The 14,614-nt window shown below is 43.4% G+C and overlaps 1 protein-coding gene across 3 annotated transcripts in view; it reads right to left on the bottom strand.

Moving 5' to 3' along the window:
• The window catches only part of GRB10 (growth factor receptor bound protein 10), a 305,010-nt gene that overhangs the window by 216,220 nt on the left and 74,176 nt on the right, over positions 1-14,614 (bottom strand). For all 3 annotated transcript variants that reach the window (XM_040431392.1, XM_040431391.1, XM_040431393.1), the window contains exon 3: positions 12,689-12,774. In XM_040431392.1, coding sequence (XP_040287326.1) covers positions 12,689-12,774 — 86 coding nt within the window. The remainder of the gene's footprint in view (positions 1-12,688; positions 12,775-14,614) is intronic.

Below are 14,614 nucleotides of genomic sequence, written 5' to 3'. Positions count from 1 at the left end.
AAAAGGAAAAGACCACCTTCTGACTCCTGCAGTGCAGATTTTGATGGATTGGTTTATGGGCACCATGTTTCTATTGAACAGCCTCCAGAGTATCAGCCATTTTCACTTTTCTGGCTATGTTCTTGTGTGAAGGCTCATTTTTTGCAGGATGAGGTGAGATTTTCATTTTGGGGTACATAGAAATTTTTAATTGTGCAATGAGGCAAGGTGAAAAGAAAAGAGGCTGTTTTGGCACTTTTTTTTTTACTGTGTTCATCTGATGGGGTAGATCATTTTTATACAGCCAGGCGTTACAGATCCAGTAATACCCAATTTTTTTTTTTTATACAGTTGAAAAAGGATGTGATTATAGGAAAGGAACAATTTTATTTAGTGTGCAGACCCCTTAGATGGCGCAGTCAGCATCGACCGCGGCATCCAAAGGGTTAATCCGCTTACATCAGAGTTTTCACCGATGCCTGCAGCCAGGCCCCTGCCGCTGATTGTGCAAGCAAAGCTCCTGCATCCGCCTGATCAGCGTACACGTACGGCACCGGTCTTTTAGACACCACCCACAGGGCCGTACATGTACAGCAAGGATACCTACAGGTTAATAACCTTTAAACTGCCATTGTTTTCTTTTTCCCTTTCTGTAGCCCATCAGACTAGGAATCTGAAGTGTTCACTCTGAGATCACCGTCAAGGGCTTTCCGTCTCCAGCCCTGCCAGATGCTGGAAATGGATTCTATACAATGAGGAACTGGAGGGGAGGGACATCTTCTCCCTGCACGTGCTGATTGGCTGCATAAACTAAACTAATCATATGTTCTGTGTGAGCAGGAGAGAAAGAGCAACACCACATGCAGTCTAAGGAAGAAACTGTTCAGTAGTCTGTAGAGTCTGTTTCCCTAGGGATACATCAGATTGCAACTGCATTCCAGCTACTGAAGACGTTCAGTGCCAACTGCTTTTCACTTCCATGTTAACCCAGGAATACGTCAGATCGTTCAGCAGCTGGAATGCAGCTATGATCTAACTGTTCCTTACTGTGAAGATGGCATGCACCGTTTCTCTGTAGACTGCATGGCATTTCTTTTGCAGCTTGGCCACTTCTAAAGGGAACAGATTCTGAACATTACAATGAGTTGCCCAAAGCAACCAATCACATTGCACATTTCATTTTTCAGAGATCCTCTGCAAAAAGGTGAAGTCTTATTGGTTGCTACGGGCAACTAAGCCAGTTTTCCTTCACACCACTTTTCATAAACCTATCCCAATATATATGTCTGTCTACGGGTTGTGTCTGCGCAATCCTTGAAAAAAAAATAAAAAAATCACAAATTCCTTTCCCCTGAAGTTTTGATGGTGATATTATTGTAGTAGAACGCCCAAAACTTTCTACTGCACTGGAAGACAGTTTGTTTTGTTAAAAAAAAATAAAAAAGCAAAACCAACATATTTAATTTGATATCACATACAAACATTCATTGGAAGACTTCTACTTTTCACAGATGATCTGTAAATACACAATAGTCTTTGCCTGTCGCAAAAAGATTGGGCTCACACCATCTACTCCACTTTACAAACACAGAAAAACAAACAGTGCTTATAAGTGAGCATGGTATTTTGCAATGAGACTTGAAAGCAGGAAGCTTCCTTCCTGCATTTGGGTTATTGTCATGGAAACCAGTCACATAGATCTACTGTGACATGATTGAGAGGAGAAAGCTTGGAGGACAGCGATCAGCATATAGAGGAATGCTGGAAGTGCACAGACCATAACAGCTTTCTCCAAAAATAAAATGCATCCCTACCTCTAACACAAATGTATCATCTGAAACATCAAATGGCGAATGTGAAAGATAGGCCACTAAATAAAATCAAAAATTAGAAGAAACAAAAATGAAATTTTTTTCTCTCAATTTTACTGAAAAAAAAAAAAAAAAAAAAAAAAGCCAAAAGCGCAGTATGTCAAAATTTCCCCAAAATTATCATTATATTTTTTTTTTTAAGGGGGAGGGTGTTCAACGTTGTAAAAAGCTGTCACTTTGTGGGTGTTTCTTATGTTTTGGCACTGTACAACATCTGTTCTGGCAGCAAGATAAAAATAGGCTTCAAAAATCTATAATGCGCTACAATCATTTCAATCATGTCTTGTGAGCCCAACTAATAAGTAAACTTAATAATTTTTTAAAGTTTTCCTAATTTCTTTTTTATATGGTATCGGTCATTTAATGATAGAAAAGAAAGGTCTAAGGTGCCCTGTACAAAATATATCAAGTACATGCAGCTGGTCTCAGAAATTGAATATAGTATTTTTGCAGTTAGCCCACATTGTGAAAACTGAAGAACTGGCCTGGTAAGCAAGGAGTATAAACACTCTGGTAATGAAGTTGTTAATGAAGTCCATAAGTTTGCTCAATAGATTAACACACTTCTTGTATGAAAAGCTAACAAATACCTAAACCAAGTCAAGATTGCTAACTTATTGCACAAGAGCAGAACCACGCTGTAATTACTCCCATTTTCTGAGAAATTATGGAACTAAACAGAATTTCCAGGAACATAACACTTGTGCCAACATTTTTTGGCCAAGAGCATATAAAGGCAGATGTACATCCAAAGTCCTTTTTGTCCTTTAGTAAAGTTATAGTCTTGTTTAAAAAAAAAAAAATAAAACACACACACAAATGAACAAAACTAAACATATAATATACAATATACATATATATGCTTCTCACCCCCAGAGTAACATATGTGGCCCGGGGTACCTGCCATTAGTTATAAGTTTCAAACAAATGAACCCCCTCCCTCTCTCTACAACAGCGGTGGGGAACCATTTTGCTGCCAAGGGCCATTTGGATATTTGTAACATCATTCGGGGGCCATACAAAATTCTCAATAAAAATTTTTTACTGCTGTATTTGGTCAAACATATAATTGACTTAGGGATAAGTTACAGAAATTGCACTTCAATTAAAATAATCTAGAGGGCTGTATTTTTGCAGCACAAAATAGCGCCTGCACTATATATATATATATACAGTATATTACATACAATACAGGCGCCATATTGACCACACATAGCAGTCTAATTTTTAAGTTCAGAATGTTACTTATTTGACATTAATGGCAGGAAGCTAAACCCAGGGGGTCCAGAGAGGGGTTCACCCAGCTTTCACTCTCCCTGCCTCTTTCTTCGCAACTGTCCCTGCCTTTGTCCCTTTCTCAGCAAAATATCTGCCCCCACCTCCATCCGCCTGAAATCAGCCTCCTATCAGACCCCCCAGGCCTACATCAGCCTCAGATCAGACTCCCATCAGACCTCTAAGCCTCAGATTAGACCCCAATCAGACCCTTCCTAGCTTCAGATCAGACTCCCATCAGACCCCCAGCCTCAGACCAGACCCGGATCAGACGCCCAGCCTCAGATCAGCCCCCATCAGACCCCCCAGGGTCAGATCAGCCCCTATAAGACCCCCCAGCCTCAGATCAGACCTTCATAATACCCTCCCTAGCCTCAGATCAGCCCCCATCAGACCCTCCCCAGCCTCAGATCAGCCCCCATCAGCCCCCCTAGTCTCAGATCAGACCCCTATCAAACCCCAGCCTCAGATCAGACACCCCCAGATCAGACCCTCCCAAGCCTCAGATCAGACCCCCATCAGACCCTCCCCACCCTCCTTTAGCCTCAGATCAGCCCCAATCAGACATCAGATCAGATACTGTATTTAAGATAAACAAATAAACTTACCTCTCCAGCTCCGTACGGCGCTGCCTCTTGGCAGATTCACTTACCCTCCCTGTTGTTCTTCCTGCCGCACTATATTGTCACCTCACACCGCACAGCGTCAGGTCATAGTGCACGTCTACGTGCACTGCGTCCTGACGCTGGATGTGTCAGGACACAGTGTGGGGCTGAAAGAAGACCAGGGAAGGTGAGGACAGCCAGTGCAGTGCTGTTCTCACCTTCCTGTGCCTCCCGTATGCTAATGACCGCTTCCATAATGGAAGGGGTCATAAGCATTTTCACATTATGTTCTGGCAGGGGGCCGGGGGCCACATGAAATGATACCGTGGGCCGCATACGGCCCTCGGGCCGGAGGTTCCCCACCCCTGCTCTACAACATCTGTATTCGGTCATATAGAAGAAGACTGCCTCACTGAGTCAACCCTTTTAGTACACTGCATCTCAGCTTAGAGATGCTTTATACAATAAGATATATTATACAATTCAATTGTTCGTTCCATGATCCAGACAAGTATTTAAGCGTAGTGACAGATTTTGCTATCCAAACTGCACAGTATACTTTTTTGAATAGATGTCAAATGTCAGCCAAATGTGTAAATTAGCTGTATGAAAAAGTTTGGCACTTTAAATCACTGCACAATACAGTTATTTAAATTGCACATAACAGGGATACTCAACTGGAAGACTGCAGTCCGAATCTGGACAGCAGCTGCCAGCTTGTCCAAAACCCCGCTTGTCCCGATTTCAACTGTATTGAATATAACTAGTGTTGAGCGAATCGAAGTTCACAAAGCCGAACTTCCTCATGCTTCGTGGTAGTGAAAAGATTTAACCTGAAATGGTGCAAAAACATACTTACCTGCTCCATTTGCTTGCAATGGGCCAGCCGCTGCCATCGTGCTTGAAGATCTCACCGGAAAACCTGTGCACAGCGACGTATGAAGTCATGACGTGATGACATCAGGCCGTGCGAGATTTCACACCAGATCAATACTTCGCTCATTTCCAAATATAACGTTGAAGCACAGCAGTTTACTCCCTGCTTCACCATTCCTATCATGACTGGTTTAGTGCAGGCAGGTTTGATGCAGTGACATCATCTCCTCTGCTGAGGGAAGTCACAAAGTCAGAGTGGAGCCGACCTGCTCCGATAGTCAGGGGAATGTGGGTTATGACAGTATTAAAACTTGAGGCAATAAATAAGTGGACTTAAGGGGGCATCCTACTTTGTGAGGAACATTTTGGGGCATCATGTGTGTACCCACTGAGTGGTGGCACTAAGGATGCATCAATACTGTATAGCGGGCACCAATGGGCATCACTATTGTGCGGCAGCACTAAGGGAACATCCTTACTGTGTGGACAGGATTAGAGGCTCTGTCATAGTTCACTACTGGTCTTGTGCCTCTTTACATTTTTTTTTTCAGCTTGGATCTTCACATGATTGCACACCCGGGTATGTGAACCGTTACAAAAAGTACTTTAGTATCGTACTGCATTATGTACAATCACTAGTAAGTAAAAACTGCTGCGTGGATAATTAACCCTTTCAACCCCAGGCCATTTTTGAAAATCTGACATGTGTCACTGTATGTGGTAATAACTTTAACGCTTTTACTTATCCAGGCCATTCTGAGATGGTTTTCTCGTCACATATCGTACTTCATGACAGTGGTAAAAATGAGTAAAATATAAATCATTTTTATTTATAAAAAAAACCAATTTTTTTTAAAAAAAATTTCCAAATTTCCAAATTTCTATTTCTCTACTTTTATAATAGATAGTAATACCTCAAAAAATAGTAATTAATTACTTTACATTCCCCATATGTCTACTTCAGGTTTGGATCATTTTGAAAATTACATTTAATTATTTTGGGAACATTAGAAGGCTTAGAAGAAGTTTAGAAGCAAATCTTAAAATTTTTAACAATATTTCCAAAAACCCAAATTTTTCAGGACCAGTTCAGTTATGAAGTCCCTTTCTGGGGCTTACATATTAGAAACCACCCATAAATCACCCCATTTTAGCAGATTATAAATTTGAATCAATTTTTTCTTCAACACATTAAGGGTTAACAGCCAAACAAAACTCAATTACCCTGAATCTGGGGTTTACAGAAACACCGCATGTGTGCTCAAAAACTGATGTATGGGCGTACAGCAGGCTCCAGAGTGGAAGGAGCACCATATGGGTTTTGGAGAGCGGATTTAGCTGCAATGGTAATTGGAAGCCATGTCGCATGTGAAGACACCCAGGAGGTACCTCTAGAGTGGAAATCCCCAAAAGGTGACCCTATTCTGGAAACTACACCTCTCAAGGAATATTTCAAGATGTGTAGTGAGAACTTTGTCTTCAAAAAGGTAAAACATGGAATTGGCTGTGAAAATGAAAAATTCCATTTTTTTCCCAGAAAAATGGACTTTAGGCCCAAATTTTTCCCTTTCAAAAAGGGGGAACTGGAGAACATGTACCCCCTAATTTATTGCCCATTTTCTCCCGATTACAGCAATACCCCATATGTGCTTGTATACTGCTATGTGGGCGTACCACAGGGGTCAGAAGGAAAGAAGCACCAAATGGCTTCTGGAAGGCAGATTTCACCAGAATAATTCACAGGCGCCATCTTGCAATTGAACACACCCTGAGGTACCCCTACAGTGGAAATCCCCCAAAAGTGACCCCATTCCGGAAACTACACCCCTCAAGGAATATTTCAAGGTGTGTAGTGAGCACTTAGACCCATCGAGCGTTTCACAGAATTATGAAAACGCTTGGCGGTAAAAAAAAATAAAAATAAAAATAAAAAAAAGATATATGTGCTCATAAAATGATGTATGTGCGCATGGCAGGGCTCTAGATACAAACAGCTAAATATGGATTTTGCTGACCTGAATTGGCAGACATGGATTTTAGCTGCTGCATATAAAAAATTTCCAGAGGTCCCCAGAAGTGAAAAAACCCAAGAAGTGACCCCATTTCGGAAAGAGCACCCCCGTACGAACATTTTAAGTGGTGGAAAGGGTACTTTTTAACCAAACAGGTGTCTCACAAAAGATTAATGTAGTGGTTGTTGGAAAGTGGGTATGCAAGTGAGGTGGACTAAATCAGAGATATGGAAATATTACAGGGTGCATAAAGGATGAAATTAAAAATCCATGGATGAGTGGTAGGTTCGGAAGCATTCTTTCATGCAGAGGCCTGGTTTATCAGGGCAGGTGTCGCACTGATAAATGGTGTCCTTTCGTATTCCCTTTTGTAACAAACCGGACATCTTTTTTGGGTCTTTCCCCTTTTTGCTGTTTGTGGCACTTCACCAGGGAAATGTTGTCCTGGTACAACACGGGCACCATGACCTCCTGAAGTACTCGGGCCCTCCCCTGCCTGACTTTGGAAACTTAGGGCCTTGATTACTGCCTCTTGGAACTGAAGGAAAGTTCCTGTGTGGCCTGAAGTTCGAAGTAAAATGTACGCATTGTACATTGCCATCTGTACAATGTATACGGCAAGCTTTTTGTACCACACCTTAGTTTTACGCATGGCACTGTAGGGCTTCAGAACTTGATCTGACAGATCAACCCCTCCCATGTGCCTGTTGTAATTAAGGATGCAATCTGGCTTGTTGACAGGGGTAGTGGTACCTCAGACTTGGGCAGGAGAACTGGCGTTTGTGTGAATGGTTGTTAGTACAAGGACATCTCTCTTGTCCTTGTACTTAACCGCCAGCATGTTCATGGCGGAGAGCCTTACTGTCACCTTTTCGGAGTAGTTGCCCTACCAGGGATCTAGGGAGCCCTCTGATTTTTTCGCACTGTGCCGCAAGCCACAGTACCTCGGGCTTTTAGGGACATACCGTATTTTTCGCTTTATAAGACGCACCTAGGTTTTTGAGGAGGAAAATAAGAAAATATATTTTCAACCAAAAGGTGTGCTTTTGGTGGGTTTTGAACTATTGGTGGTCTGTGGATGACAGTGGGGGGGATCTGTGGATGACACAGTTATGGGGGGGGGAGGATCTGTGGATGACACAGTTATGGGGGGAGGATCTGTGGATGACACAGTTATGGGGGGGGAGGGATCTGTGGATGACACAGTTATGGGGGGGAGGGATCTGTGGATGACACAGTTATGGGGGGGAGGGATCTGTGGATGACACAGTTATGGGGTGGAGGGATCTGTGGATGACACAGTTATGGGGTGGAGGGATCTGTGGATGACACACAGTTATGGGGGGGAGGGATCTGTGGATGACACACCGTTATGGGGGGGAGGGATCTGTGGATGACACTGTTATGGAGGGATCTGTGGATGACACATGTGATTATAACACCCATCATCCTAAAGAATACACAGATGTACTGTACATTGGTGTATTCTCAAGGATGAGGGGAGTTCTAGTCAGATTAAATATAAACACTATCCAGGGACTGTTCTGTAATTGGCATGTGTTTATATTAAATATGACTATAACCCCCCTCATCCATACTGCAGTACATGGGTGGATTCCTATGGATGAGGGGGGTTATAGTCATATTTAATATAAACACATGCCAATTACAGAACAGTCCCTGACAGTGTTTATATTAAATACTATAACCCCCCTCATCCATAGGAATCCACTTATACACTGCAGTACATGGGGGATGTATGAGCAGAGAGCAGCAGGGCTAGCAGGCACAATAACAGAGGCGCTGGAGCGCAGTGTGACAGGCATCCAGCACATAGACGAGAAGACCGGGACCCTGGAGCTCAGGTCAGTGCCCCAGGCAGCAGCTGGAGGGGACAGGGGGGAGAAGATTATACTTACTGGAGATGCAGGCTCCGGTCCCGGGAGCGCACCAGACGTGCGGGCTGGCGGCCGAAGGAGGGGACAGGGGGAAAAATTTTCCACTTACAGGAGCTGAGGACTCCGGTGCCGAGTGTGCACCGGACATGCGGGCTGGCGGCTGGAGGAGGGGACAGGGGGAAAACACTTTCACTTACTGGAGCTGCGGGCTCCCGTCCCAGACGCTGGCGGCAGCGGAGCATAAGCTAAGTCGCCAGCCTGCCCATCCCTGGTGCGGTCTTGTTAAGGAAGCGCGGGCTGGAGGCAGAAGTCTTCAGTGAAGCCGCCAGCCCACCCAACAGTTTAATGGCCCCCTAATTTGCATCGCATTCGTTTTATAAGACGCAGTGACTTTTTCCCTCCACTTTGGAGGGGGAAAGAAAGTGCGTCTTATAAAACGAAAAATACAGTAAATAGGGGGATGCTGGTGTAATAGTTATCTACATAGAGGTGATAACCATTATACAGCAGTGGGTGCAGTAAGTCCCACACAATCTTGCCATTAAGTCCTAGGATGGGGGAAGGGGGGGGGGGAATTCAGTTCTGGGTTTGCTTTTCACAAGAAGCATTGCCTGATGTAAATGATGCCTCGCACAAAAGAGCTCTCAGAAGACCTACGATTAAGAATGGTTTACTTGCATAAAGCTGGAAAGGGTTATAAAAATATCTCCAAAAGCCTTGCTGTTCATCAGTCCACGGTAAGACAAATTGTCTATAAATGGAGAAAGTTTAGCACTGCTGCTGTAAAGATGACTGCAAGAGCACAGCGCAGACTGTACGATAAGTAAAACACTAAACAAGAATGGATTTCATGGGAGGATACCACAGAGGAAGCCACTGCTGTCCAAAAAAAACATTGCTGCACATTTACAGTTTGCACAAGAGCACCTGGATGTTCCACAACAGTACTGGCAAAATATTCTGTGGACAGATGAAACCAAAGTTGATTTGTTTGGAAGAAACACACAACACTATGTGTGGAGAAAGAGGCACAGCACACCAACATCAAAACCTCATCCCAACTGTGAAGTATGGTGGTGGGTGCATCATGGTTTGGGTCTGCTTTGCTGCGTCAGGGCCTGGACGGATTGCCATCATCGAAGAAATGAGTCCTGACCTCAACCCGATTGAGATGCTGTGGCATGACCTCAAGAAAGCGATTCACACCAGACATCCCAAGAATAATGCTGAACTGAAACAGTTCTGTAAAGAGGAATGGTCAAGAATTAGTCCTGACCGTTGTGCACATCTGATCTGCAACTACAGGAAACGTTTGGTTGAAGTTATTGCTGCCAAAAGGAGGTTCAACCAGTTATTAAATCCAAGGGTTCACATACTTTTTCCACCTGCACTGTGAATGTTTACATGGTGTGTTCAATAAAAACATGGTAACATTTAATTATGTGTGTGTTATTAGTTTAAGCAGACTGCAATTGTCTATTATTGTGACTTAGATGAAGATTAGATCACATTTTGTGACCAATTTGTGCATAAATACATATCATTCCAAAGGGTTAACATACTTTTTCTTGCAACTGTATATATTCTTACATGGCTAGAACTACTTCTTGCAAAATACCGAGTAGTATCTTTGCCCAGCAGAAAAATATTTAGTGCACATGCAGTTAGTGGGCAGGGGGGTCAATAACACTACACAGTGTAAAGTAAGAGCTGTATTACATCAGATTATCTGACTGATAACAGTTTATACACATCTTTTGTTATACACCCCAACTATTGGTCTAAATTGGTCAGATAATCTGTTGGTGTAATACAGCCCTAAGGCCCCTTTGACACAGGGGAGTATTCCGCGCGGATGCAATGCGAGAGATGAACGCATTGCACCCGCACTGAATCCTGACCCATTCATTTCTATGGGGCTGTGCACACGAGAGGTGATTTTCACGCATCACTTGTGCGTTGCGTGAAAATCGCAGCATGCTCCTATTTGTGCGTTTTTCACATAACGCAATCCCCATAGAAATGAATGGGGTTGCGTTAAAATCACAAGTATCCGCAAGCAAGTGCGGATGCGGTGCGATTTTCACGCACGGATGCTAGGAGACTATCGGGATGGAGACCCGATCATTATTATTTTCCCTTATAACATGGTTATAAGGGAAAATAATAGCATTCTGAATGCATAGTAAAATAGGGCTGGAGGGGTTAAAATAAAATAATTTAACTCACCTTAATCCACCATGGTAAAAGATCATGTGACGTCACCACAGGTCCTTTTCCTGCACACAGCAAAAAAGAAGACAGAAGAGATGCCGGGCTGCGCGAGCAAGTGGATTAAGGAGAGTTAAAATTATTTTTTTTATTTTTTTAACCCCTCTAGCCCTATTTTACTATGCATTCTGTATTAAGAATGTATTATTTTCCTTTATAACATGGTTATAAGGGAAAATAATAGCAATCTACAGAACACCGATCCCAAGCCCGAACTTCTGTGAAGAAGTTCGGGTACCAAACATGCGATTTTTCTCACGCGAGTGCAAAACGCATTACAATTTTTTGCACTCGCGCGGAAAAATCACGCATGTTCCCGCAACGCCCGTGTGAAAGAGGCCTAAGTGTTTCGCCCCTCATTGTGCTATTATGTATCTACTCTAACCACAGGAGGCAAGATAAATTCTTTGGTAGGCATACAGGATGACAGTAATGAAAAACTGGCTCAGTTGCCCACAACAACCAATCAGATTTTATTTTCCAAAGGAACTCTGAACAATGAAAGGTGGAATCTGATTGGCTTTGCCATAGCAGACAGTTTTCCTTTACACCTGTTTTATAAAATCTCCCCATAGTATATCCAAATCTCTATTAAGGGAAAGATATCTTAATGCCTGGTTAAGAGCAGAAAAAAAAATGGATGTTATGACCAGGTGAATCTTCCAGCTACTTAAGGTCCCTTTACACAGGGCGATATTACAGAAGATAGTCGGGAAGCAAGCGTTCCTTCCTGACAATCTGCTGATCGCTGGGGGAGGAGACCAAAAATCATCTCCAGAGTGTGAGAAGGAGTGATCACTAATGCCATTGCTCTTCCCCATACTGACTTGACGTTTGCCGGCAGAAGATTGTGTTTACGCAGCAAGATCAGCTGCCAGTAAACTATCATTTTTGCATGCGCACAGAGGAACTGATTACCCAATGAGCGAGCTTATTCATCAGGTAAACTGTGTTCCATTTACACCGCACGATCATCGCTAACGAGCGTTACTATGAACTCGTGCAAGCCTGAAAATGACGCAAAGTAGCAATGCATTTAATCTGGAATTGCAGGATTGACAATTTAGGTTTCTCAGAGAAGCGACTAGTTTCCTTCAGTGGCGAGGGCTAAAACACTGTAAAACAATGTTTACACACACTTATCAGTTTTGGCAACAAACGTAAATTGTACTCGACACCAATGCCACGTTGAATAAAAATACATAGTGGTCACAGCTGCATATGTTATGAAGGCAGACAACTTGACAATTGCATATTAGGGGTTGTTATAAACTGGATATGTGATAGAGAACGGGGCTTATTTGTCAAAACATTTAAAGGGGTTTTCAGAGATTCTGATATTGATGACCTATCCGGCATCCAAACGATCAACTGTATGAGAAGGCCATGGTGCCCTCCAGTGAGCGCTTCAGTGTTGACGCAGCTTACCTAGCACAGGAGAGAGCCAATGCTTGGTATTGCACGTAAGCAGCATTCACTGGAATGCGGCTGGGCTGCATGCCACTTACCAAAGAAAGTGACATCACTGGCCTAGGAAGAGGCCGCAGCACTCAGAGCACCGTGGCCTCTTCAAACAGCTGAAAAGCAGGGGTCCCAGGTGTCAGACCACAGCTGATCAGATTTCATAACCAATTCTGGAGGACAGGAGATTATATATCTCAGAAAAAAAAAAAAATTAACAAAATAAAAAAAAAAGGCAACATAACCGTAATGTCTAGTTCCTTCTAATGTTTTTTCATTTTTCGTTTTTTAATTCTCTGACTGCAATTTATTACTGTATTGGAAAAACCTCAAGTGAAGAGAAAAGCCAGGCTGGTACATAGTTGCCGACTCAACATGTAGAGATTTGGTTCAGGCCGGAATTACAGAAGAGAATCCTATTACCAAAACATTTACCTTACCTGGTAGTAGGGATGTAGAAAAGCATCTGGACATCCAGATAAAGCCATCTGGTCATGAATATCAGTTTTAAAACCTTTGCAAACACCTGTAATAAAAAATAAAAAAAGGACATTTTAAAAGGAGGATTTAATTTTCTGGTGTTTTAAACTAACATTTTACACTAGAAAATTTCCACAGTATGCAAAAAAGGCAACTTCCAGTCAGGACAAGCCTTAGGGGTGTGCAGCTACACAGGGCGCACTACCTCTCAATTCTGAAGAGGACGTCCGAAGGTCACCTCCTGTCCTCTTCCTCTCAAATCACCTAGGGTCCAGGCACCCCTGTACACACACAGATCATATATTTTGTATCCACAGGATGGGCTGGTTCCCTAGTCCACCACTGAATGCTCTGTTGTGCAGCAGGTAGCACAATATTGTGCCGTCTGCAATGTAACCCAGAAGAGCACTGGACTGGATCACTGGAGGACGTAATGGGACCAGGGAAAGACAAGTATTATTAAGTGTGTGCACTGCATACTGGGAAGGGGCACAATCTATAGCTGTCACTGCCATTAGAGGCACTGTGTGTAGAACTCCATTTTAGTGGATATAGTATGTGACATATTCAGAGGCACACACAGTGTACACAGTTTTAATTAGGGCACAAAGTCGCACTAAGTGGAGTTTGTATTAGTATGTAGGGTACGCATGTGTTGGTAAACCGAGAAGCTGAAGACATATGGTCGACAAACTAGGTCATTTTTCCTCTTAGTTGTGATTGCTAGGCTGCTACCACACCCATCCGCTCTTGCTATAGGAGTCTGGCCTTTTCCTTAGAACAAATGCAATTTGAAGCTAAAGGCAGGTGTACACCACGCAATGTTCTAGCTGATTGTCGGGAAGGAAGCGTTCCTTCCCACAGTCAGCTGTTCGTTCATTGAAGGAGACCACTACATTTACATAGTTATCTCCTTCACAGTATGAAGATGAGAAATCCCATACAGATGCATTGTTTCTGGTCAGCAAATCACTGTTTAGACAGCATGATCTGCTGGCTAGAAATAATTGGGGTGCCTGCCCAAACAGGATCACCCAATGAACGAGCGTTTTACTCCTTCATTGGGTGATTGGCAGTACATTTAGATGAGCAGATTGTTGGAAACAAGCATTCAAAAGAAACAGTCATTCCCGATAATCTGCCTGAAAAATCAGGCGCAGTAAATACACCTTTAGACTCCTGCAAATAGTGCTAATGGGCTCTTTGGGTTAACATCAGGACCACCCTCTAAATTTCAGTCCACATTTGCTGGGCTTTGATAAGGCATCTAGATTCAACTACATCAATTCTGATTATTAGATCCCCACAGCAGATTCAACACCCAGAATGGAATCAACCTTGCCTGCCCAACATAAATTAGTGGACTAATAGTACTGCCCCCATGTTCTGCTTGATGGTACTTGCTCCAGAACACAGCCAGCAACTGTAATTTTCACAGTAAGGGTCCATTCACACATCCGCAAATGGGTCCGCATACGTTCCGCAATATCTGGAATGGGTGCGGACCCATTCATTCTCTATGGGGCCGGAAGAAATGCGGAGAGCACACTATGTGCTCTCCGCAAGCACATTTCCGGAACACTGCCCCAAACCCCCCCCCCCCCCCTCCCTCCCTCCCCCCTACCAGCACCACAGCAGCCATGGCAGTGCAACGTGAGCACAGAAGTCACCCTCTCCCCCCCGGTCATACCTGCGAGAGGATAGACATGTGGCAGTGAGATGTTAGCGACACGTCTCCAGTCCCCTGTACAGCCAGATTTACCAGCATCTTTTCCAGAACATGAATCAGTGGAACGACATTGTTCATCCTGTAGTCCTGGCGACTGACAAATCAAGTGGCCTCCTCAAAGGGTCTGAGCAAACGGCGGGTGTCATGCATGAGCTGC

This window comes from Bufo bufo, chromosome 5 (assembly GCF_905171765.1).
Source record: "Bufo bufo chromosome 5, aBufBuf1.1, whole genome shotgun sequence".
Classification (NCBI taxonomy): Eukaryota; Metazoa; Chordata; class Amphibia; order Anura; family Bufonidae; genus Bufo; species Bufo bufo.
The sequence above is the reverse complement of the archived record's forward strand: the minus strand, read 5'-3'. Positions and strand labels throughout refer to the sequence as shown.